At 33.5% G+C, this 26,896-nt stretch overlaps 3 protein-coding genes across 10 annotated transcripts in view; 1 reads left to right on the plus strand and 2 right to left on the minus strand.

Annotated features, from left to right (window-relative positions):
* Positions 1-8,716, minus strand: part of LOC140062499 (3-oxoacyl-[acyl-carrier-protein] reductase-like) — a 48,755-nt gene extending 40,039 nt beyond the window's left edge. Inside the window, exons 1-6 of one of the 5 annotated variants that reach the window (XM_072108747.1) lie at positions 8,565-8,716; positions 5,602-5,883; positions 5,113-5,247; positions 4,202-4,341; positions 3,682-3,759; positions 1,007-1,870 (exon numbers count right to left, since the gene is read on the minus strand). In XM_072108747.1, coding sequence (XP_071964848.1) covers positions 3,721-3,759; positions 4,202-4,341; positions 5,113-5,247; positions 5,602-5,883; positions 8,565-8,712 — 744 coding nt within the window. In that variant the 5' untranslated portion in view covers positions 8,713-8,716 and the 3' untranslated portion in view covers positions 1,007-1,870; positions 3,682-3,720. Of the gene's footprint in view, positions 1-1,006; positions 1,871-2,830; positions 3,760-4,201; positions 4,342-5,112; positions 5,248-5,601; positions 5,884-8,564 lie in introns of those variants that run through there. The other 4 variants (XM_072108748.1, XM_072108750.1, XM_072108749.1 and 1 more) reach the window with 4 other exon arrangements.
* A 4,364-nt stretch (positions 8,717-13,080) lies between these two features.
* LOC140062039 (uncharacterized) lies at positions 13,081-14,793 on the plus strand. Its single transcript, XM_072108082.1, has one exon. It carries the CDS (start codon positions 13,081-13,083, stop codon positions 14,791-14,793), a length of 1,713 nt encoding a protein of 570 aa, XP_071964183.1.
* Positions 14,794-16,177: 1,384 nt separating this feature from the next.
* LOC140061948 (C2 domain-containing protein 5-like) overlaps positions 16,178-26,896 on the minus strand; it is a 38,644-nt gene continuing 27,925 nt past the window's right edge. For 2 of the 4 annotated variants that reach the window (XM_072107968.1, XM_072107969.1), the window contains exons 23-33: positions 26,202-26,318; positions 25,453-25,513; positions 25,064-25,125; positions 23,903-23,983; positions 23,161-23,250; positions 22,453-22,513; positions 21,354-21,437; positions 21,152-21,195; positions 20,162-20,284; positions 19,638-19,784; positions 16,178-19,551 (exon numbers count right to left, since the gene is read on the minus strand). In XM_072107968.1, the coding sequence (XP_071964069.1) occupies positions 19,420-19,551; positions 19,638-19,784; positions 20,162-20,284; positions 21,152-21,195; positions 21,354-21,437; positions 22,453-22,513; positions 23,161-23,250; positions 23,903-23,983; positions 25,064-25,125; positions 25,453-25,513; positions 26,202-26,318 (1,002 nt within the window). In that variant the 3' untranslated portion in view covers positions 16,178-19,419. The remainder of the gene's footprint in view (positions 19,552-19,637; positions 19,785-20,161; positions 20,285-21,151; positions 21,196-21,353; positions 21,438-22,452; positions 22,514-23,160; positions 23,251-23,902; positions 23,984-25,063; positions 25,126-25,452; positions 25,514-26,201; positions 26,319-26,896) is intronic. The other 2 variants (XM_072107970.1, XM_072107971.1) reach the window with 2 other exon arrangements.

The following is a 26,896-nucleotide window of genomic DNA, read 5'->3' on the forward strand; positions in this document are numbered from 1 at the left end:
TCCTTGGCTGCAAAATGACATTTTTAATGAATTTATACAATGCGATTTATAATATAATTTTTAAAACATCTTTATCATTATCACTGGATGGCAGCCAATTTCAGAAACATTATACGTAATCAATTAAAATTGGTTTGTTTTGTTCTGATGCAAATCAAGTTATAATTTTCTGTTGATAAAATTATATAATTTGGGTAACAATAAGTGACCTACTACCCTAAATTCAGAAATAATTTCTTACAATTTAACTTTATTTCGTTGCGATACATTACATGCGATTGCCATATCGTATCAAGATATGAATCAAAATGTCGGTTCACGTATGTTTAAAATTACTGTAATGTGTGAGGGAGATTTTCCTTACAAACCTTAGGCGTATCTGACTAACCGATTAATCTGTTCTTCTGTTGGAAAACAAAAAGTAGGCCTTATATGTACGAACGTCAACCAAGAAATAATAATATAGGCCTATCAATGGAAAACTTTAAGTTCTATATAATGACATCGTCAAAATGCTTCACTCAGGCTTAAACTTATCCGGGTAGCGATTTTTTTTTTTCGTACATAAGTTATGTGAAAGCCGAACTATAATAACTAAACCTAACCCAGTAAATAATCTCTCTCTCGCTATAAAGTATAAAGATTCGGATATGGGATTCGAACCCCATACATCGACATGTAACGTCGATAGTCTAATCCACTCGACTACACAGACGGCTCGACAGAAAGCCTTTGCATTAGCGAATTGTAGTTACACCTTATGTATATGACTAATGATTATTCATGTATATTTTTGTTTTAGTTTCATGACGGGTCCCCAACTCATGTACGAAAAGAAATATCGCATCCGGGTAAGTTGTTTCTATGGGTACAAAATTCGCTAACGTTGATGGGTAGGAACCAACACGCGCGTACACAATTATTTTGTTTGAATAAATTGTTTCTATCGACGAATTAAAGTACGTTATTTAACATTACACAAGTCGATGCTGAAACTGAGTGTGTATTTATTTTTTTATGTCGATCAAATTCAAGATATAAATTACGTCTTTCCCAACGAATTCTAAAACGCTTTATACATTGAAGAATGTGTTTTTCTTATATCTTATTAATATTATGCTTTACAACAATGACTTTTGTGTAATATAGTATCAATTTCACTTTTAGCTAAAAATATGTTTTAAAATGATATAGCAGCATGTATATACATTTATATACGGTAGATTATTTGTCAAATAAAACAGAAGATTATGAAACTAATTACAGGTATTGTCTTCTGTTATATTTTTATTTCAGTCACTTAATATATCATAATATTTTTCCTCTTCATATTTATTTAATCATTAACAAAAGATGACGATTTATACATACATCATCATGGAGGATGATTTGTATCTATGTTGTCTTGTGTACCCGGCATTATAATAACGCAATTAAAATTACCGGAATTAATTTGATGAGATAACATCACAAGGGAGAAAATGCTCCCTTATCAGCACGAACCTAGTAATTTGATCAGACGAATTTTAATTAAATCTAAGGATAAATACAACTACATGTTGCTTCCGAACTACATAAGCTTACATTAACACATGTTTATTATATTTATATTACATGTTTTAAAATCAAAGAAACCAAACACAGGACACTGAGCTCGTCTTGCCAAGATAGGAACTCGTAACAGTCCTTTAATCTTACGTCTGGCTGCGACAAATACCAACTTCTGTACTGTGAAATGTAAATGTTTACGCGACGCGCGGTGTCTATTATTGGGCGTGGAACTGATCCGTGTCGGATCCACAGATAAACCCTTTGATCTCCGGAGCTCTTCATCCTGCTAGATTGCCTGGTTATAACTTAAGATCTCCACCTAGGTGTAAAAATTGGTACCTGTTATAAGTCACAACACAACTGCGCTGATTACTACCACATTTATTGCAGCACTGTTTCCAAACGTATTTGATTATTGGGGTAATATTGTGAAGCATGATAAAGCGCTTAACGTATAAATTAGTGAAATGCTTGGCAACATTCACAGTAACAACATATGATATTGAAGATACAGTTATTAATATTTTAATACGATTTGATGAAGTCACAAATTAATATAAGTCTATAAATTTTCCTTAATTCACTAGCTATTTAACATTCTGTGGACATTAAAATTAAAAAACGAAAAAGACATAACAAAAGAAAATTGTATGAAAAAGTGACTAAAAGAATAACACCACACACGATGGATAAATGGGGACAGACTAGAGAGCAACAATACAATTAAGAAAAGATTTCTGTAGAGTTTGTACGTGTTAGTTTATTGTACAATCTTTTCCTCTATCAACACACACGGGATATCAAGGGACCACAATTGTACTGGAATGTTTATATGAAAATGTGAACATCAACGAATAATGCTATATAGATACTTTTAGATACTAAAAGATAGTGCTACATCGATAGTTTAAGAGACACCAAAGAATAGTGCTACATCGATAGTTTAAGAGGCACCAAAGAATAGTGCTACATCGATACTTTAAGAGACACCAATAATGGTGCTACATCGATACTTTAAGAGACACCAATAATGGTGCTATATCGATACTTTAAGAGACACCAATAATGGTGCTACATCGATACTTTAAGAGACACCAATAATGGTGCTACATCGGTACTTTAAGAGACACCAATAATGGTGCTACATCGATAGTTTAAGAGACACCAATAATGGTGTTATATCGATACTTTAAGAGACACCAATAATGGTGCTACATCGATACTTTAAGAGACACCAATAATGGTGCTATATCGATACTTTAAGAGATACCAATAATGGTGCTACATCAGTACTTTAATAGACACCAATAATGGTGCTACATCGATACTTTAAGAGACACCAAAGAATAGTGCTACATCGATACTTTAAGAGACACCAATAATGGTGCTACATCGATACTTTAAGAGACACCAATAATGGTGCTACATCGATACTTTAATAGACACCAAAGAATAGTGCTACATCGATACTTTAAGAGACACCAATAATGGTGCTACATCGATACTTTAAGAGACACCAATAATGGTGCTACATCGATACTTTAAGGGACACCAATAATGGTGCTACATCGATACTTTAAGAGACACCAATAATGGTGCTACATTGATACTTTAAGAGACACCAATAATGGTGCTACATCGATACTTTAAGAGAAACCAATAATGGTGCTACATCGATACTTTAACAGACACCAAAGAATAGTGCTACATCGATACTTTAAGAGACACCAATAATGGTGCTACATCGATACTTTAAGAGAAACCAATAATAAGTGCACAAAGCATTGCCAAACTCAGCAATTGTTTAAGCTTTGCAATGCATATATTTTAGTCAAATTTTGTATGATAACCTACGTTATTCATATCTTATGTGTGCGGTCTGCAAATCGATTTCTATATGCATTTTACAAGTGTGTATTTTCCAAACAAAAATTGGAACACTGGCGGATGGACTATTAATGTAAAAAAAAGACAATACAGACTTGGGGCAAGTGAAGTCTACCACGAGAGACACCACATAGGTGCAGTAAAATTAAGACACCCTTCCAAAATAGTTTTTCAAAAGAACTGTGTTTTGCATAAAACAGTTTTAAATATGAATTATTTTGATCAAAACCAACTTGTATTTACCACATGTCCCTTTGGTTCATCAAACTTTCCCATGTTTTCCTACATGTTTAAATGTAGACCGCCATCAACAACAATAACCTGAAAAAACGACATTATTTTGTTCAATTATGTTGTTCATGTTGTGTACTAAAAGTAATATAGCGCCCTCTGGAATGAGAAGGAATGTATTGTGGTTATGTAGTACTGTCATTATTTTTTTTTCATACGCATCCAACAGCGAGCACAAACTCACCAATTACAGGATGTTAAACTATTTTATAATTTATCATGCTAATAAAAAGTCTTATTTGAGGCTTAGGGAGTGGAGTTGAAAAGAGTCGTGAGTTACAACCCTGGCACTAGGTCAGGATTGAACCCCGGACGTTGCAATTGGAAGGCAAGCATGTTAACCACCAAGCTACAGCTCCACTATTGTAATGGCCTACAATAAATGTTACAGTTACTTGAATGTTGTTGCTTGCATTTATTCAGTCTCTGAGTAATAGAGAGACATATTAAAATTTATTAATAATATTCACACCTGTCCTGTGATATATGTAGAATTTATAAGAAACATGGCAACATTGCCAACTTCAGCTGGATCTCCAAATCGTTGTAAAGGAATTGTTTTTGTAAACTGATCCTCCGATAAAGACTTTGTCATATCTGTTCTGATAAAACCTGTTAAAAGATACACAATACAAGAATAAGCAAATTTAACACTTAATGGTACCACAATATATAGCTAACTGGGAAAATTCCCCTAGCCTGCCTGCATTAGGGCTGTTATCAACAGTAAACATCAATTTTCCACCGGGTAGAAGGTGTGCTTATATGTCGACATGCAACTCAATTTAACTGTGTTGAGGTTGAGGTAAACGCTCCAAGCAACTGCAATTTGAGCGCAACTGAAAACATTTAATTGCGTCACACATGTAGTAAGCGTAATGTAACCAGTAGTGGTCAGTTCGATGTTTTCTTGTAAGCAGTCGTGCATACTGGTTAACTATACAATTACGACTCGCACTTGTTATGGTAACCACGACTAGTTACAATCAGGTCCAGTGTGGACATAAGCGCTCACTCGCTGGTTCCTTTCAGTTATGTTTAGTTGCTCGACAATTTGACATAAGTTTCTTGCAGTTGAATTTAATTTTTTTTTTCTTACGCATCCAACAGCAAGTAACTCGCCAATTACAGGATGGATAAACTATTTTATAATTTATTGTGCTTATCAACTAAGTCTCATTTGAGGCTAAGGGAGTGGAGTTGAAAGAGTCTGGATTAAACCCCGGACCTTGAGATTGGAAGGCAAGCATGTTAATCACTAAGCTACAGCTCTACTACGAGTTCTGTGTCGACACCTTTTTACCGAACGGCATGTGATGCACAATTAACTAATCAAATGGCACAAATACAATCAGGTGTGTTATAAAACTTAGTATTATGTACCTGGAGCGATAAGGTTGACAGAGACATTCTTTGAGGCTACCTCCTTAGCTAATGATTTAGTAAATCCAATGAGGCCAGATTTAGTGGCACTGTAAACAGTTGAGCCTGTATTGCCACGTAGACCAAGAACACTCCCTAAAATATGAAGAAATTATAATCTGTTATATACAAACATGCAGGTATTTACATTTGAAGGTTTTACAAATATGGGGAAAGTATACTGTAATTTTTAAACAGGGTTCATACACAATTTCCAGAGCTGAAAATATAGATTTCAAAAAATAAAATTTCCACAATGTAACAATGCAGATGACATTTATTATTAATATTAAAAACATTTGTGTATGGGTGTATGGCACCTAGTACACAACCATGTTTCCTCTTCTTTTCAAGTATTAGATACCCCCACTGGCTGTATGATGTAATGTAGAAGTCATAAATAATGTCTATTGAATAGCACCTGAACTGGTTCATGCATACAATCCATACCAATATTCAAAATGGATCCCTTTTTCCGTTTCACCATGCCCCTTAAGACTGCCTGACTGGTGATTATTGATGCTAGAAGGTTGGTGTGCAGCAGCTCTTCGATGGCATCTGGCGATGTCCGCAGAAGGAGTCCATCTCGCGTGATACCGGCTGCATTAACCATGACATCAACATTTCCTTCAAATGACTCTTCTACAGTCTGCAACCCGTTTTTTACAGTGCTTGGGTCTGTAACATCACATACTACTGGTAAGACACTGCCATGTGTTTCAGAGTTATCTGCTAAACAAATTAGAATCAAAACACGTTTTAAGGCAACAGAAACACACATAATAAAATACAATAGTTATATAATTGTCATCATAAATAGGCCTACACATTTTATACAGTATAGTATACACAAATAGTGGGTGTATTGTAGGCCTAGCCTGTATAGTTTCAACTACGGCCCAACCAGGGCATACTGAGAAACACGTCGTAGCTAAATGGCCAAGGTCTATAGTACGGGAATACAGGTCAACCCGTACCCATGCCAACTCGTACCCACCAACTCGTACCCAAATTTTGGCTTACTCGTACCCAAAATTTTGGCTGACCCGTACCCATCATTGGCTGACCCGTACCCATCATTGGCTGGCCCGTACCCAAGTTTAATGCTATTTAAAGTATATTTATATTACATTTAAACCCAGTTTTATTAAATTTTTACATACCAATCATATGTTCGATATTATAATGGCAAAAACTATTGACCTAAAATGTATAATAATATGTACAGACTCGTACGAAAAAAGCACAGCTTTCATCGTATTTGCGCGCGTACGTCGTATTTGGTAAAGTTAATACTTGAGGGCGCTGTTTTATATGGCTCTGTGGAAGATGTCAGTGGTCGGCTGTGCTGCATTCATTTTTTTTTCATTTATGAGTTATTTATCTATTATTTTCTACGAATAGTAGTACATGGAAATTGAAATACCCACTAGTCTGTGATGATGAAAACTTGAATTATTAAAAGTAAACATGAATATCTTTTATACATAATTTGTATTTTCATTTTATTTTACAGATAATGAAGTAATGTGCTTTTTGAAAATCGTTTTAAAACGAATGGTTTTTGTTGTTTTGTTTTGCAAGTTTTGGAAAATATTAAACTGTTTTAACATTTCGAAAATATTTAATACATTTTTAAATAGTCACTCGTATTTTAAAGCCACGAAACTATTTAAGTGGATACCAGCCTCATTGCTGCTATGCTATGAGCATTTAGTAGTAGATTAGATTATTGCCGTTTATCTAGTATACAATGACGGATGTGAGAGTAATAATAAAAGGTAACTACAGGTACTAACCTCCAATAATTTAACATTTAATTACAAACGACGACATTTGCTGTTATTACGTTTTCATTTTATAATGATTATTACTGTATTATTATGACTAAAAACCGAAATAAATACTACTAAAACTTTAAAAAATCATCTTATCGCTGACAGATACGTAAGTACTCAGACACGTGTAGGTAGGCCTTCAGAACGTTTATATTATTTTAGTAAATAAGACGACATCCGTTGCCATGGAAAAACGATCGTAGTTCATTTCATTTGTCTTATTTGACACATTATAGAATGCGTTTTTTTAAAAAAAAAAGGGAATCCCTCGTCAGCAAAAACACGTAGCTGTAAGTTATTGAGGAAACATCTACCAAAAATGTTTAATTACCGTAAAAAAACAGATAATTTTACTGAATTATTTAAGAAAAAAAAATAAATAGAAAACGATCATACGCCACATTGCGTTGCCTATTTTTGGACACACTACAAATGGACCCGTACAAATGCGTTTTTTTTTTAATAATAAAGAGGAATCCCCATTCAGCAAAAACACGTAGCTGTTATAGAAGAAAATCTGCCAAAATGTTTAATTGCCTTACAGTACGACAGTACGTGTATATGATCATTTCACTGAATTATTAATAAATAAAATATATGGAAAATGATCATACGTCATTACTAAGTCGTCTCTTTGACGCCGGCCCTATAAATGCGTGTTTTTTTATAATAAAAGGTTAATCCCGGTCAGCAAAAACACGTAACACGAAATCTACGAGTAATTCGACCCCATAGCAGGCTTTTTGCTTAAAACAGGGTGTTGTTAATTCAACCAATTTTAAATATACCAAATACAATAGAAATAATAATTACTTGATCGAATGTAATCAGGGAAGATAATTAGAATAAAATAAAAGAATAAAAATTGATAAGTATAAAATTATACGTTGTTGGTACTTTACCTGGGTTTAATTGAATTGTAATACTAACTATACAACAGTTAAAATATTTTTTTATTAATTAATGTTCTCTTACGTAAATAAAAAAGACACATCAAACATACGTTTATAAAACTATAATACTAGATTTAAATAAATGTTAACAAATATATGCCTAATTAAACGAAGTCTACAATCAAATCAATAAACAATTTAAATATAAAAATATTCATACGGCAAAAGCATACCACTAGTTTTACGCCGATCAAATCATTACAAGTAATTATTCAAATTGGGTACGAGTAGGCCAAATAATGGGTACGAGTAAGCCAAAAATGGGTACGGGTAAGCCAAAAAATGGGTACGAGTAAGCCAAATACTTGGGTACGAGTAAGCCAAATATTTAGGTACGAGTTGGCATGGGTACGGGTTGGTTTGGGTACGGGTTAGCCAAAGTGGGTACGAGTTGACCAATTATTTGGGTACGGGTTAGCCAAGTTGGGTACGAGTTGGCATGGGTACGGGTTGGTTTGGGTACGGGTTGACCAGCACCCATAGTACGGTCCCTTAGTACTACTAGGCCCGGCCGGGCGCGCGCATGCGACCCGGGCGTAAGGCCTAGCCTACTAGGGGCCGCCTACCTAGGCCTAGTAGGCCTACTACTAATACTTCATTGCCTGGTGTTATTGACACTAACCTGAAGCCTCACATTCAATATAATCTTGTGCTTCATGTAACTTTTCTAGATTACGTCCAAGAATAGCAACATTATACTTGTTTTTTATAAGATTTAATGCTATAGACCTCCCAATACCACCAGAACCACCAAACACAACACCTGTCATACTGGGTTGGAATTTGGAAAAAAAGAATTTTTAAAGAAAATAGTTAGCCCGCCAACAACGGATTCACCAGAATAAAATACAAAAAAAGATGCCTTTACAGAAAATGGAATGTTTAAAAGTAATAATTATAATATTTTTTCCTACTGATTTATTATGTAGTTCTAGATCTGTATATAGAATTGTAATGTCAAGCTTTACGTCAACATAACTTTTATTTTATTTATTAAACTGTTGTGAGAGTAGGCCTCCTACATGATGCTACTCATAAATGATATTTTATTTTGAGTTTAATAAAATCAATTATGTTTTACATCATCAATTGTTTTTTATTTTTTGCGAGATTAGATAAAGAGTGATATTCTTGTATTTAGAGAAACATGTATTGAAAATTCCATCTCTTAATTAACTTATTTGTCTTCTAGAATACAAGTCATCATATTAAACCCGTTTACATAGACAAATGTATTCATACGAACAGCGTCAGTTTCATTTTTCCACACTTGCGATGCGAAAGAATGTGTCCTATACCAATATTGAGATCAGGGAACACATGCGGTTTGCGAAAATAAATTCGCCTACAAACTGAGCGGGGTTGGTACCTATTATGGACAAACAGCAGCGCCATTTAGTCCCAATTATGGACAGAAGGTAACCTATTATGGACAGAAAAGTAACCTATTATGGACAGAAAAGTAACCTATTATGGACAGAAAAGTAACCTATTATGGACAGTTTTCACCAACCCTATTGTACAAACTTATCTTAACGTAAATAATTTCGGGAACTTTTTAACCCATTTTAAATTGTTTTGTCATGTTTGTTTGCACGATAACGTCCACAATTTCAACTAATATTGAATTGAGATCAGGGAATCTCTGCACTCATTGTCACTTTGGCTATGCATGTTGTTCCTGGTTTTCAGGTGTTTCTCAAAAACGTAAACAAATACTTTAAACCACTCAAAATAAAGTTGCTAGGTTTATATTAAATAAAAATAATCGAACACATATTGGTAAAGACGAACTGAACCAAATCGATCAATTATGTCTAAAGGTAGAAGTTGTCAAAGCTAAACCATGTTTATAAGATCTTTTATGGAAAATCAGCACCTTATTTGATTGAAAAGTTTAAAAGAGATTTTCATCTAACCAACAATATGACTATACGTGTCAATGGTTTTTCAGTTCCTAAAACTTTTTATTATACAGGCATAAAGGCTTGGAATAACCTACCTCAATCCATTCAGCAAATTGAAAACAAGAGTAACTTTAAGAAAATTGTTAAATCGCATTTATTTTCATAGTCTTTTTAATTAGGCTTATTTATATATTATTGTTGTTGTTATAATTGTGTGTTTAATGCAATACTTTGTAACGTTTAGGCCTATATTATTTATTTTAGATTATAAAAAGGATCCCAATGGAAATAAATAAATAAGCTTTTTGGGGCTATTCTGAAAAATCTTTTCGATAGGCAGTAAATGAAAGCATTTAGAAACCGAGTGAAGTAAAATAAATAAATCAGGGTAAACTGTATTCGGGAAAAGAAGACTCACTACTTGATATTTCAGTCCTTGTTAAAAGAATACAGAGGTAAGTCAAATGTTATTATAATAAGCTTTTGTGACGTAACCAATATATTAATATTTCTGAAAATCAATAGGCATGTTATGCAAGTATATAACTATTAACACCCAAACATTCAGGATGATACCTTAAACATTGTGGATGCTACCGTGCTAACAAAAAGGCAAATTACATCACGTAGGCCTATATATAGTTCTGAAAAGAACTGCTTCTCAGTTCTCGATTATAAATATGTTGTATACGATATACTTTATTTCAACATATTGACTTGAAAACCCTCAATACAATATATCATATAACACAATGCTTATAGAGCTAAAATTAGATACCAATTTCCAATTAAAAATAATCAGGTATTATTAATGGAAAGTGTCCCCTTAAAGGGGGTATTTCAAAGAAGGGGTTCAAAGAGTACTAAGAAGCTTTTGAATTGTAACTACCAATAGTTTAGTGGACTTGCTGAGATATTGCGATGTGTGCTCTGGCTACTCACATCAACACAGGCTGATGGTTTCTAGGAGGTCCAGGTGATGACCTTTGACACATCGATTGACCTGACAGAGGTCGGTTGTTGGTCGTGACAACAAAATAATCAGGTATTTTAATTACGTAATAATTATTTCTAAGTCAAGTAACCATGGTTACTGATCAACAAAGTTGACACAGTCACAGGTTTACATTTTCCATAAACTAATTATTAATCAGCTAGTACACAACTCTCAAACAATACTTATTCATTGCAGCAAATGCATAGTTATCTTTTATAAATATATTTATTTTTAGTGTCAGTAATTTATGTTATCACTTTGTATGTATTTTTTTGATGATTTTCCTAATAATATTGAAATCAAAATCAATCGATCGACAATAAAATCACGATTCTCGTATCGTATCTGCCGTTTGGTGGTCTCTGTATAATTACGGTAATTCTCTAAGATTCTGATTGCTTAATTTATATATTTTAACTGTATTTTTCTAGCCGCAAAAAAAAGAGAAAGTATTCAGGGCCTTCTTAATATATCAGTACATTATACAGCGCCGTCAAATTTCAATAAGAACACATTATAAAATATAAGTACATTTAGTGAGAAAGATAAAAATATCGAATGTCTCTGAATAACAATCTTTGTTCTAAAGGTCAATTTAATTTTAGTCCTGATTTTAGTAATTGAACATCAATGTTTTCGTAACGAAAATCTATTTAAAAATGGTGATATATCACTTAATTAGGGCCTACTTACAGCCTTGTGATTTCATTTCAGCATTTATTATTATAAAATATACAAGAAGTTTAAACAAACTATTTTCATAGACTAGCCAATCATGTGACTGCAGTATTTTCTAGAATACATACGCATTAAATAAAATGAAACAACACTTTCTCTGGCAATTCATTCTGTAATCTTTCCAGTGTGGTGTAAGGTCGAAAAATCAAAATCTAGGTAAAACATCGGGTTTCTTCAGTACGGTAAGTATGCTTAATATTAAATACCAACTTGTTTATTAAGAATATTTTTTGCCCAATTCTGTTATTTCCGAATCTTCATTTTTAATTATTTGAATTCCACAAATCAGTTGTTAGGCCTACATTTCGTTTATAATTCTACAATTTTAATGAAAAAATACTTGGATCTGTATATCTTTACTGCATAAAATGTTACTAGGAATACATTTAGGTCTTATTATTATTGAGTTAGGACCACCATTTTAAGTTGTCATTTATCTCGCATTATGTCGCGTTATGTTACGTTCGTGGGGTATATGCGTTGGTGGTATACTGCATGCAGGTTAGGACTTGTTGAATTGTTACGTTCGTTTAAAGTGGTTGGACTGCACGACAAACTGTTATCGATCATCACGCTAGTAGCGTTCAATCGAGTCAGTCTCAAATTATGATTTTAAATTAAGAGGTACCAAAATAATACTATTCTTTTCAAAATCGATTTTCATTTCTTTGGTTTTTTATTTAGGTAACAAAAAACCACTTAAGCCTACAGGAATTAAGTATAAAGTTTATTATGATTTACTTTTACTAATTTGTTAATGGATGGCAGTTCAGTTAGATATTCAAATGTTATTAGTTGTCGACTCGCATTCAGCAAGTCAGTTCCAATATCTTTGGGCCGTCGAAAACATTTTGATTACACTTAATTATAGTTACCTTATGATTATGTTCGATTGCTTAATGAACTTTAATTTAATATTAATTTGTATTAAAAAGGTGCAAGAGGAGTAGAAATCGTTTGGAAATCGACTTTATTTAGCTTTAAAATACGATCAAAATAAGACGTTGTTGAAAAAAGAAACTACTACTTGAAACTGTTGACCAACCCAGGTAAATAATAATCAGAATTAGGTCTATCATCATCACAATGATCATCACGAAAAAATATACATTGTAAAGGTCTGTCTAAAACTTTATGTGATGTACCTATAATGATGTCATATTAATATATTCGGGCATATCACAACCATATTTGGGCACATCACACTTTTTTTTTCAAACTAGTTTTAGCTAAAAAATCGTAGTTCTAACAAAGCATTAATAACTTTAAAATCGTCAAAAAAGTCCCAACCTATGACGTCATAATGGTACCGTTTTTGTGGAAGTTATTATATAAGATATTAATGAGGTTCTGAATAGTAAAAGACAACGAAGAATTAGCCTATCACATTAATGGTCTTAATACTCGTATTTTGAAGGTAATTCTATGCGATCAATTGTTGATCGATCGATTGAGTGATTGATTGATTGATTGAACGAAATTTATTTTAGAGAATCATGGATAATCTGACCAACTTGACGATTGATGAAACAACGTATGAAGATGGTAACAGTCAACAAGGAACATCAATACTTGCAAGCACTTGTTTGGTCGGTGTAACGATTATTCTCGTCAATACTACTACATTGTTAGCATTTATGACAGAGAAGAAACTACGCACATACGCCAACAGGTACATTATAAACTTGAATATGATAGACTTAGCAACGGGTTTGATCGTTCTGATTGGAGGAATTTGCTTCGCTCTTCCAGATGATCCACATTGTATCAAAGGAAGTCTGGTTGTCAAAGACATCCACAACATCCTTCTACTAACATCCAACCTTAACATCATAACTATTGCTTTTGATAGACTGTATGCAATATATTTTCCATTCAAGTACAGAATTAACCGAAGTAAAATAAAGACAGCGGTCACGTGTGCTTCGCCTTGGCTGGTTTCTGTAGCAATATGGATCCCTCTGAAAACATATTTGGACATTTTACAAGAACCTGAAAACCAGAGTTTTTATACACTGCCAGAATACTACAACTACGTCTGGTCTGCTGCCTTTGTGACCGGCATATATTTCTGGGGCCCTTGGCTTATCATTAGTTTAGTTTACGGAAACATACTTTATAAGTTAAAGAAACGAAATTCTAACAAATCATTAATAAGTTTAAACTCGCCAAATAAATCTAAAATGAGGTCTACATCATTAACAGGAATAACGGATAGTAATCTGCATCATAAAATAGGCACATTATCAGAAATCGATCCATATTGTAAATACATAAATACTGGTTTCGAGATGCCAGTTAACAGAAATGCCCTTGTTCAAAATAACGCATGTCACATCAACTCACATAGACGCTCATCCTCCGACAGCCCGGGTGAATTACCAACAGACAACAAAAAGTCCAATGGAGAAATAACATTTTCCGAAAAACAAACTAAAATTTTCAACAAAAAAGGCGTAAATTTACCAATCGGTAACTCCTTTGACGAGCAAGCCACGACATTTAAAAACTCATTGACTATTGAGTCTTTCAACAAGAAAACTGTAACACTTTCCGATACACCAGACAAAACTCTTAAATCTGAAAATGACATACGTGTTTTAGCACCTTCTCACCATCAAACTAATATATCTTATGCTGATACACAATCTCCCATATCTCACGGTGACAGACCAATTTCCACAATATGTGAGAATATACCTCCACATTTGGTAACAGACAAGATTACTACATCCTCTAATTGTAATAAACCTACAACCACGCGTAAAAAATCTGCTACATCTGACAGACAAATTGAAAGAAAAAGTAGTAAAACAAGCACTTTATCAGATGATACACAAATGTGTAAGTCGAAAGGTGGACGAATAACTGGCAATGGTAAAGAAGAAAAGAAGAAAAAGAAATGGTTTCGCGGGAGTAACAAAACATATTTAACCCTTTCTCTTATCATACTAATTTTTGTTTTTACTTGGTCTGGCTACTCTATTTCAACTATCATTTTGGCTTGGCAGCAACATACGCCCTCAGTTGAATCAAAGAATGAACCTTTAAGTATTTTATTCACGGTAACGTATATATTTAAGTATGCAAACAGTATTATGAACCCATTGGCCATAATACTATCACAGCCTACTATGCGTGTTACTCTTCGTCGTATGATCAAATGTTCATCTGATTATGTTAAAGATGTATTGTCCCTTGAAACTTAACAAATGAAGAACAAAATATTCTAAATTTAAATTGGCCATATCAAAGTAATATTAAAGTTATTCACTTTAAGTCGAAAATTCGAGCCAAACACAACAAGTTTACGTAATTAACAGGTAAATTAATTCGATTACATTTCTGGAAAAAAAAGTAAACAAAGATTTCAAACCACGAGTATGCATTATGCATGATGCTAATTAGGATTGTTTACAACTCGTCACGGTTGAGAAAGTGTTTTCACAGATCGTGAGGAAGTTTTATGATTATGCATAGTAGCCAAACAAGCGCGTTGCATTATGAGATATGTTTTGATCGAAAACTTTGACTGGAAGTCAAAGTTATATTTTGAACAAAAAACGTCTGTATTTACAGTTAAATGATTTTTTTTTCGACTAATTTTTGGTGAAATTTAATAACTATTATGATACTTCAAAATGACCAACTTTTTTTCGAAATATTTTATTTTTTATTTTTTTGGAAGTTAGTCAAATGGACAATACATCTTTAACAAAATACGTATATCATAATGTGCCCCTTGCGCGGTTTTTTTCGTACATAAGTGATACGTGAAGGATAGCCGATCTAGGATGTGTACGTGATGAAGGATCTTATGTGTTTCACATATACCAACTGTATCATAGACCCTAACCAATCTCCTAATCGTATTGTTTGTTGTGAGTATAATGTAGTCGGTAGTATTTAAATATTTGTAATTTTATGTCCCACGAAATGCGATCACGAATCTATAGATGATTACAATTAACGTGGTTTCAACGTTTTGTATAATAAAATTAAGTATATGGTCAAATGAAATAATATTTTGTTGTTGAATAGGCACTATTAATATCATATACAATAGTTACATTGGATAAACAATATAATCAACTAGATGCAAATTATTGAAGTCAACTGGTTTTAGTTGTTTTTATTTTGTCTTTTTTTATAAGCGAATTTTTTTGGCAAAACTTTATTAAAATCACAAAATGTCGTATTCAAAGTATTTATTGTATTCATTTTTATTTTTTCAAGTTTTGAGGGACATCTTATCAAAAGAAAGATTACGCATAAGTTTGATTACACTTTAATCATAACATTTTAATCCTAGGGCCGTGCAAGTGTAAGATGTATCTGTATTACCTGTTGTTTATCAACCGATGAACAAGTGTGTGCTAATAAATATTTCTGTAACCCTACATGTTTTCTATTCGCTTTGTATGCCTATTTATTCCATATTATTACTATTATTATTATTATGCGTGTTTGATTGCAGTAAAGCTCTGTCTACACTACTCATTCATTTATTCATTCATTCATACACATTTATTTCACAATAATAACTACAGGGCGAGCCTGTCCTAGAAACACACTGTCTCACGAGGGCTCCTACAATACAAATATGCAAAATACATAAAAAGAAATACTGTATAAAACAATAAAATAAGTCAAAAAAGAAAGATAAAATATTGAGCAAATACACTAGCCTATTTGAAACAGGCCTTAAGCCTTGTCTACACTATCAAACTTTTAATGACAACAAATGTGATGCATGTTCCCATATAGGGATGATATATAATATGATGTCATATCACTACTTTCTGTGTCTTTAATTACTTTAAACAAAAATCTGTAAAACGTTACCTATAAGCCATTTCAACAACTTTTAACAATTTAACGTCACCCCGCAGAAAACAACAATCGCACCTTTATTTTCCACAGCGAAATGCGATTTTCATTTCCTTTAGGCCTAACAGGAGTTGCGGAGTTTATAATTTGTTTTGAATCGTGAGATACTTCATTATTCAGCTCCCCAGTTCGATCCGGTTGAGGTACAAAAATACAAGATAAAATTGGAAAATGCATTTGATGCTATACAACATATCAAACAAAACATCTAAAGCATTTAACATTTAATACGTCTTTTAAAATAATTATCCGAACTAATTTACTAAAAACTTATCAGAGATTGGTGCTTGATATATCTTCAATTATAAGCAATTTATTCAATTAGATTCAACTAATTTGCTTATTGCTTGAGCCTACAGTAGATGCATTGTACATTTTGATGAATCGGCAAATTGTGTATTTAGGGTCGGCATAATCAGATCATTTATGTTCAACAAAACACTCAACAGCAAATACGTAACTCGCAAATTAGATTGGTTACCACCATGAGAGACGCAACACAATGACGCAAAAGTGACCGACCAATCAAAAGCCATGGATTGTCGGCGCTTGTCATTATTGGTCGTCAACTCGCTCACGTTGCGTCGTCAGCGTTACATCTAGGGATGTGAACTCACTCACATCCAAAATGTAAAGAGTACGGTACAACATTCTGTGGCGTTGCTTATAATCGTTGCCTCAATTGAGAGCTTTCGATTTGTGACGACTCTTGATTAATCGAATTTCTCACGACAGTATACCTAATCAAAGCTGGACCAAAAATCGACCAAATTGGGTCTGACGTCGCAAAATCGAAACTTCCCCATTTATTTGGACACGAGGGCCTTTCGAGGAAGGTTTTTCAGGCCCGCATTCATAAAAGGTAGATTTGTGCATTCTCGGAACTGTATCTATATTTCACCATTATCGGTACATCACAGGTGATTCTCCAATATATCATAACATCATACAGTATACCACAACTAACCTTACATGATACAGGCACCACATGATTGTGATACACAATATTACCGAATTTCTATGATAGGCTATTGGTCATATATTGTTGTATGTGATTATATACAGCACTCATGCGAACCGTGTATAAATGTCATATTTTAAAATAAAACATGCCTTCTTGCGACCCCAATTACATTGTGTCAGCTGGCTAGTATGTTTATTATTTAGGGGTATGGCCTAACAGACTTATAGGCTATAGGCCAGACCAATTCACTTGGGATTAATCACCAAATTACACTGGTTAACAATGAATGCATGCTATGTTATTTATGGGCTCGATCGATTTTGTATTTTTCATTTATTTTTCCTCGTCAACAAACAACTTTTATTCTTCTATGCCAGCGTTGGAGATATTAGAGGACGAGAAAAAACATTATATTGAGAACCTTTTAATGAACAACAATAATTACTACATTATATGGCGCCCTTTTCATGACGCGTAATCATGCTCAAAAGCGCTTTACATAGCACATTATTACCCCAGTCATTTTTTGGATCAAACACGTATGCAAACATACTGCCATAATGCAGCTAGTACTCATTTTACACCCGAGTGGAGAGAGGAAAATGTAAATAAAGTGTCTTGCCTAGATACAAGCAATGCGGTGAGAGTTGGATTCGAACCACGATCTCACAATCAGTAATCCAACACACTGCGCCCCACGCCTCCCTCTTTTATTTGTTTACTCTGGTGTATAATTGTAAATGTACTTTCTGCACTACTTCTGGGTGGTGGTGGAGAGTAACAAAATTGTTGTAATTTTGTCTGAGCGTTATAATTCTAATGGTTTGGGAAGACTGGAGATTTATAGAAATTGTACTTAAAGTAGGAAAAATGTGTGTATGGGGTAATTGGAGGCATTTTTTCTACATTCATAAAGAAAAAAATTGTTTTGGCAAACGTTACTATTACATTTATTAATTGTCAGTGGCGTAACGACTATGAGCGCTCACTGGCTAAACCCAGGGGCCCCCGGGCATTAAAATATGACAAAAAAGGCTAAAAATGCCCAGCTTCCAGCATTGGAGGGCCACTTAGGGTTCCTAATCTAGCGGCCTTAGTTACGCCACTGATTATTGTTTGTTCAGCGATAGTTCAAATCTGTCTCGAGAGTCATACAGTAGTTGCGGCTGTGCGACACAGTTTATTTTACTTATATAATGTATACACATTAGGCACAGAACATGAATTTTAAACCGACCTGTGATATACTGAAATTAATTAATTTGAAAAGATAAAGATGAGGAAATCTGTGAGAATAAGAAAAAGTAGCCCCAACCGAGACTCAAATCTGGACCATCTTCATGATATGCAGATGTCCTAATCATTAGACCACTGGGGCTTTCATTGTATAGTTCAAATTGAATTGAAACTCTTGTTTAACATTCTCGGCGTGGTACGACGGAACAGCACTAGCCCATCAATTGTACGCACATGCACTAGGGATCAAATTGATACGCCCTCATCTTATACTGTATATATCTTATATAACATAAATCCAAATGCAAATTACTGAAAAATTTACAATGCTGTGGGTATCAGTGGCTGGATCTCAATGGAGATACAAAAAAAGCGAAAAGCTAAATCAAAACGATAAAGTAAAACGGCCAGAAAGGTTAGCAGAGCTTTCGGGCAACACTAGCCCTTCATCAGTGCAATCTTCCTATATAATATATATAGATATCATAAATTTTAAAAGAAAACAGTTTTTGATTTTTGCTTATCATATATTATAATATCTCTGTGCTTACATAGAGGTTAAACAAGAAATAAAATAGCATGAAGGGTTTTTATTACATAGCACATGTACTGGTGTAGTAATATTGCATGTATTGATATACAATGGTAAAAAAAATCTGGTACTATAATAATTATTTTCAAATAATAATCATTATTTATTCACTCAAGGTATACAGTATACAGCATACTGGTTTACATCTATTTGTCATGATCCACTTTGCGGAAGTATACGAGGCGATGAACCACGGGAATCACCACCACGTTGTCCAATGTACGTCACATCGCTATCATACTGAACATGTACTGCATCACCGCTGACGTTTACCAAACATTGGCACTGTATTGAACAACATTTTAAAAAAATCATTACAAATATTTTTTTTTTCCTGATAATATATGAATATGTTATATTATTAACTATACCTGATTTTTATGTGGGTTTTCCATTAATATGCAATCAATCATGGTGTAAACAACAAGAGCATTCCCTCCTAATGCGGCTACATGTGATCGTACCATTGCATTTACTTCTGTGATAAAATGGTGCATGAATCCATTTACACCACCACCCTACAAAAAGATAATGATTAACGCAAATAAAGTTTTCTTGAACATTTTTTCAAACTACTGTAGGCCCTTATTAAAACTGGGTACTTATTCAACTTGGCACTTATTAAAACTAGGCACTTATTCAAACCAGGTACTTATTTCAACTTGCGATTTATTCAACCTGGGCATTTATTGAAACCGGGCACTTATCAATCTAGATACTTATTCAATGTGGGTACTTATCCAACTAAGCATCTATATAAACCTGGCACTTACTGTATTCAACTTTAGCACTTATACAAACTGGACATTAATTCAACTTATCACTTATTCAAACCAGATATTTATACAAATTTCGCATACAACCGGAGATATCTTTATTCATTAATTCAAACTACCTGTATCAATGACGTTGATTCACGGATAAAGAATATGTTGATGTAACCAAGATATTCATCAATATGTGCTCCTGGAATGTTAGGTAATGGTGTTAGCTGAACCTCTCGGCAAGCTGATAAGTCCTTGACAAAAAATAAATAGCGTATTAAATAGAAATTGGAAAAAACAATAACTTTGTTAGTACAGCAGTAGTAGTATTATTAATGCTAGCAAGTTGTAAAACAAATAAACAACTTAATTTGTTTTCATTTTGTTTAATATATTTATGTTAAAAGCTCAGACATAAAGGATTGATTTTTATAGCTATTTAAAAACAATATATGTCACATTAAGTAAAACAGCTGGAAACAGCTTCATTCATTTTATTTCATTCAACAACAAATAAACATGGATACAATATATCAATGCTCAATAAATAGTTTAGATACAAAGTAAACAGCCATAGACAAATTTTGTATGCATGAATTTAGAATAAAATTAACACTCGATTCTCGGTAGGCCTACTGTATCTAGATTTCTCCATTTTAATAGGATTATTCGGTATACATTGTATCTCATTTATATCCTAATATCATATATAATACAGGCACCACATGTGATGCACATATTACAGAATATTTCTATGATACTGGGCAAATATTTTAGCATGTGGAGATGTATACAGCACTCATGAGAACCGTGTATAAATGTCATATTTTAAAATAAAGCATGCCTACACTTGCGACCCCAATTGCATTGTGTCAGCTGGCTAGTAGGTTGATTATTCAGGGGGTATGGCCTATAGTCCTAGGTTCAGTAGTTATATATACTTGGGATTGATCACCAAATTACCATAACTAAGCATGACTGCATGCTATTTATAAGCTCGATCACCTTATAATAATGGCTGTAGTGTTAAAACATATAAGTGTGCCGTAATAGGGGTGTTCCCTAAATACGGGTGTTCCCTAAATACGGGTGTCACAAAGGAGGGGTTTTAATGTAATTACCTTTATATGTAGTTTTTTGTCTAACTTTGAAGATGCTTTCAATCCTGAAAATAAATTTAAAATTTATTCAATTAAATATTTCAATTACCAATTAAGGCAAAGAACAAAACTTAATAGGGTCTTTGAAAGCGAGTACAAAATACATTCATTTCTGAACAAATTGTTATTGTTCGATGTTATACAAAATAAAAGTATTAATAACCTTTGACTGGCGTTTGCGTCAGCTGTGGTATTGATACCTCTTCCATTGCAAACATGAGGTCTGCGTCATCAGAGTTCCTAGAGCCTTTAAGATTTAAAAAAAAAGAATTGCCATTATATAATTAAACATTGACAAATTTATGAAAGCTTGCACTGCGGCATTTTATTTATTCTGTCAATTTTTCCAGACATTCTTAAGCTTTGTCTAAACTATCAAACTTTATGACAAAAAAATGTGATGTGCCCAAATGGACATCATGATGTCATATCACTACCATATTTGGGTATATCACTACGGTATTTGTCCACATCATACTTTTTTTGTCAAACTAGTTAGTGTAGACAAATCTTAGTCTCCTGATAATCACAGGAGGGTTCTCAATATTTCGAGTCATTCTCCTATTATTTTCGAAATATATGATGATGTATAATATGGGAAAAAGATTTTGCTTTTCCTGCTTTTGCCGTCTGGAACACACCTGGCATATCTATTGTTTACTATAGATGCCAATTTCCTAATACTGTTGATACACTTTTATTTAAAAAAATTGTATAGCACCCTCTCTTGTTTTACTATTCATAAAGTTGGTAATGGAATAGAATTATAGTCCTGCTACTGACTCCAACTCCTGACCAATGTAAACATTACATTTAGCTTATTCTGTACCAAGGACTAATAATAAACAAATATTTAGTTTAATATAACACCTAAATAAATTCCCTATCATTTGATTGGACGATTGTGGGTCACATGGCGTTCAATAGTACGCACTATTAAACATCATGTACTATTAATTAACAATACAGTAGGTGCGTTTATTAAATAAATAATAATATTTAATATAACTATTAAAAACCAAATGTTACTGTTTTAATCAATGTAAATCAAATGTACGCCTTGGCTAGACAGGAATCTATTTAGATGTTATATAAAACAAACAATGAATGTTTTATATTCGTGTAATGGTACAAATAATGGCATGATGTGAATGATGAAAGGTTATATTTCAACGAGGCGCAAGCCGAGTTGAAATATAACTCAAAAACATTCATTATTTGTATAATTTAATGTACATGACCAGATGTAAAACAATTGATACCTTTCTTTTTCGGTGTACCTTTTGAATCTGATACAGCTAGCAATGCACCTGTTACCCATATCTAAAAAGCATCAAATCAAATGTGATTTAAAATTAAAAGACGCTTACTACAATATAATAATAACTAAAAAAACACCTTTATCCTTGCCATTTGATTGGTTGATTTCGTAGCACATGCCAGGTTTTATTTCCCCTCACTTTTAATGGTTGGTGGTACTATTGTAGGCTCAGGTTATTGTAAACATAATGACCATTTTGTGCAACATGGTAGCCTAGTGAATGATGCGTGATGCATAACAGGTGTATGTCACCTATAATAACTCTTAATAATTATACATGTACAATTCTCTTAGGGCCTGTTCACACCTACGGTTTTATGCTTTCGTATTGTACGCGGTGTACAACTCCATTGGTCTGAACCAGGAAAAGATTTGTGGAAGCCACCTCTTATGACACTGATCTTTCGTTCGTTATGACAGCTCAAGGTACAAGATTAGTGAACGACGCTTACGATACGAAAATCATGCATCAACAAATTTGGCCTCTAGCCAAACAAATTTAGGCCTACACTTGCATACCAGATGTTTACCCAAATATGAATAATATTATAATTTTATTATAATTATAAAAGACATTGCTTGCGATACGAAAGCATAATTCCATGGATCTGAACATACAGTATCTTTATTTGCAATAACTAATCCATACCTGAACAATTTCATCCTCAGGAAGAGCAACATCAAATTGTAGCGAACATAAGCAACAGGGACTTAGCGCCCTCAGTTTAAAGCACAGGGTCTACAAGAATATTAAATAACGTTTTACCAGGAACTTGTCCTTTGATACCTTCTTTTTTTAAATTATTGCTAAGGATAACCATAAATGATTAAATTCACTATCCTTCTTGAAGGTAGCAATCATGTTCAGAGGACAAAAATAACACAAGATGCTCCAAAAAACAAAGTCTTTATTACAAACAATTAAGAATAGAGTTGTTTTTTTTGGTCGTGAGAAAAAAAACCTGGCCAGTAGGCAAACATGAGGAAGTTTGGTTCTCACTTGGACGCAACGCAAGGATGTAAGTGTGTTACAAGTAATTTGACCAATCACAGTATGGTGGATCAACCAAACAGTTGCTTGTGATTGGTCAACTCTTGGTTACGTTGGTAAAGGGCAATGAATCGTTTTCATAGTTTAGTGTGTAGAGGTCTTGCATAAGAATAATTTAATTTAATTAATTGTAGTAATGAGTGTAACAAAATTACAATAAAAAAAAACTGGACATTAACTACATTCATATCATTGTGTTATTAGGGAACTTTCGATTTGCAATGACAGACGCATTGATGTGTTGTCGGCCATTGCCTGGACTACAGATTATTTAAACATTTAAAGATAATTTACATAATCTAAGGTCATAGGTCGTTGCAAATCGAAAACTGTCAATTACCTGAAGAAGTGTTTCAAATATTCGTGACATATTTTGATTCGTTGGATGCTTCATACTCTGCCGCCAAACAAGATTCAAAGTCTATAAAACAAAATATTCTCAATTTAAATCTAATTGTTCCTGAAAATCAACTAGGAACCATCACAACCATAAATGAAATTTGCATTTGTATACACACTTCTTATCATCTCAGACCACTGAGTTGCGTGGCTGAGCGGTTAAGACAGGGGCACCGCAAACAAGTCATAGCAGCACAGGTTCAATGCTTTTCTCGACAATTCTTCTAGGAAAAAGATTTCAATGGTCCAGTGTACACATCCGGATTTCTGTGCACTTTAAGAACCCAGTGCATCTTAACGAAAAAGTAGGGGTTGTCTCGGTGTAATTTGTCAGCCTTGCCCATTGACTGACAATTGAGTTCTGTTTGGTAAAGGTAAAGGTATTCATATTTGTCCTCAAGCTTAACTGGAAACTGAGGAAATTCGGATTAGGCCCTCCACGGACCCACGGCAGCCAGCAGTGCAGCGCCTATCAGATCAGCACACCGGGAGACAATCCCCTACTCTTTTCGAATAGTGTACCAAGTTCTTTAACGTGCACTGTTAAGTACACGGGACCAACGGCTTTACATCCCATCCGAAGGACGAGGCAATGAGAGGAAAGCACCTTGCCTAAGGATGCAATTAGTATGGTACAGATAACCTCGAACCCATGCTAGTCCGATATTACCATTACACCATCACTCTCCAGTATATACAGCACCCGCCGCGATTTTTAGACGGTCTCCCATCCAGAACGCAACCAGGCCCAACACTGCTTAACTTCGGTGATCTGACGAGAACCGGTGTTTCAACGCAGTATGGCCGTAACAGTTGACAGTTTGACACAAAGAAACCATTTGGTAGTTTATTGTATGTTAAAAAACCTGGTCCACTGCGCTTTGTTGGCCCTAGGTATATTATATGTGCTTCTTTTACAATTCACAGTCAATAAATATACTCAGAGAATGTATGTTATTATAAAGTACAGTATAGCTTCAACCTATTTTGTGGATTATTTTAATTTGACCTCACCAACAATGTGACTCGGTTAGATTTCATATTCAAAATATCCAGAACCTTTTCTTTTTAAATTTTAAATAAAACTAACAAATAATCTAACCTGTACTTGTTTTGTTAAGTTGAGATCTCCTGGCATTTTTTCAGTGCTGCAACTAAAAAATCCTACAAAATAACAATGACATATTATGTAAACCACCAAGTTTAGAATGAAGAATGTTATAATAGAAAATTCATCAAACAAAAACAACTATTGTATTAAATAAACTACAGTTGACATCTCTCCTAATACCCGTTTCACACAAATAAACACAAATTGTACAAAATCTTCATAGCATTGTACACAATAATTCTTTTTTAGGATTAATTTGGTTTTCCTGATTTCATCATTTAAGGGGTCGAAATAAAAACATGTTCATGGCCTATCTACGTTCACACTGAGCCCAGACTCCGGTCCGGTAGGCAGATAAAAAATTAGATTTTTAACTGTACCTGCTGGCAAATCTCGTTCAAGCAAAGCATCAGCTATGTCCTTATTATCAGCATCATCAATCTAAATCAATCAAACCAAAAGAAAATGATAGTATAGTATCTTGAATAGCATAAACAAATGACAAATGTGCCAAAAAACAACTTGGCACTTAACAGCAAACCACAAAATAATCATCAACTTTTATCTTTATAAATTCTATTTATTTATTTATTTATTTTAATTTAATTTTTTAATTTTTATTGTTACATGTTTATGTATTTTCATATTTTATTTTTACATTTAAATGTATTTAACATTCAACATTTATTTAGAAACAGTTCAAGAAATAAAAAGAAGCATACATTTACAATAACTTAAATGGTGAAAATAAATAAGAATTTTTTTAGGAATCGGAAAAAATTGGTCTCTAATGATCAGCTTCGGCTGGATGAACCACCCTCGTAAAGTATTGTTGTCCTCAACAACCTTCAAGGAAAACATTATTAATCGCACTCCATCTCACAGTGTGAGGTACCAAAAAAGGGGATTTTAGGGGTGGAGTTTTATGTCGGGAACAGGTACAGTATGAGTAGTAAGAAAGAGTGGGGATAAATTCAAAAAACAAATTTACAAAAAATTAACAAGAGCCAGCCATTTTTTATAAGGGCGACCATCCTTCAACTTCAACTGGCCACTATGCTTTAAAGGTTAATTTTAAGCCCTGAAACTTATGGGATAAAATGCAAAATAAATCAATAATTATACTTACTTCCAATATATAGGTGTCCCTATATTGGTTACCAAGTAGAGAGTCATTTAGGTCATCGACATCTTGTTGGCTATCAGAGTGTTTTGGACTATCTGTTAAACCTTCCGGGGTCTGGTCCTTTTAAAAATAAAACCTCAAAAACTACAATCTGTCTCACAAATGTTGTAATGATATATGTCTTGCACCGTACTAATAAGGGTAGGGTACCCTTGTATCCCATGTCATAAATCTGGCTCATTTTGACCATTTTTCATTAAGTACCATCTGCGTCTTTAAATATTTTAAGTTGATATTTTGTGTTGATTATGGAATTTGCGATAGAAAAAGTCCTTCTATAACGATGTACATATACAGTAAATAAAAGAACTCAGAAACTGAGTGTTAAGAAATAAATCAGGAAAAACTGTATTCGGTAAAAGAGGGCTCACTACTTGATATTTCAGTCCTTGTTAAAAGAATACAGAGGTTAGTCAAATTCTAATATAATAAGCTTTTGTGACATAACCAATATATTAATATTTCTGAAAATCAAGAGGCATGTTATGTAAGTATATACCTATTAACACACAAACATTCAGGACAATACTTTAAAAATTGTCGATGCTATCGTACTAACAAACAAAGCAAGTACTATATACTTAGCAAAATTCTATTTTGCCAGCTATTAAATAATATAACTAAACAGTTCAAAAGGT

Source organism: Antedon mediterranea, chromosome 11, assembly GCF_964355755.1.
Source record: "Antedon mediterranea chromosome 11, ecAntMedi1.1, whole genome shotgun sequence".
NCBI classification, from domain to species: domain Eukaryota; kingdom Metazoa; phylum Echinodermata; class Crinoidea; order Comatulida; family Antedonidae; genus Antedon; species Antedon mediterranea.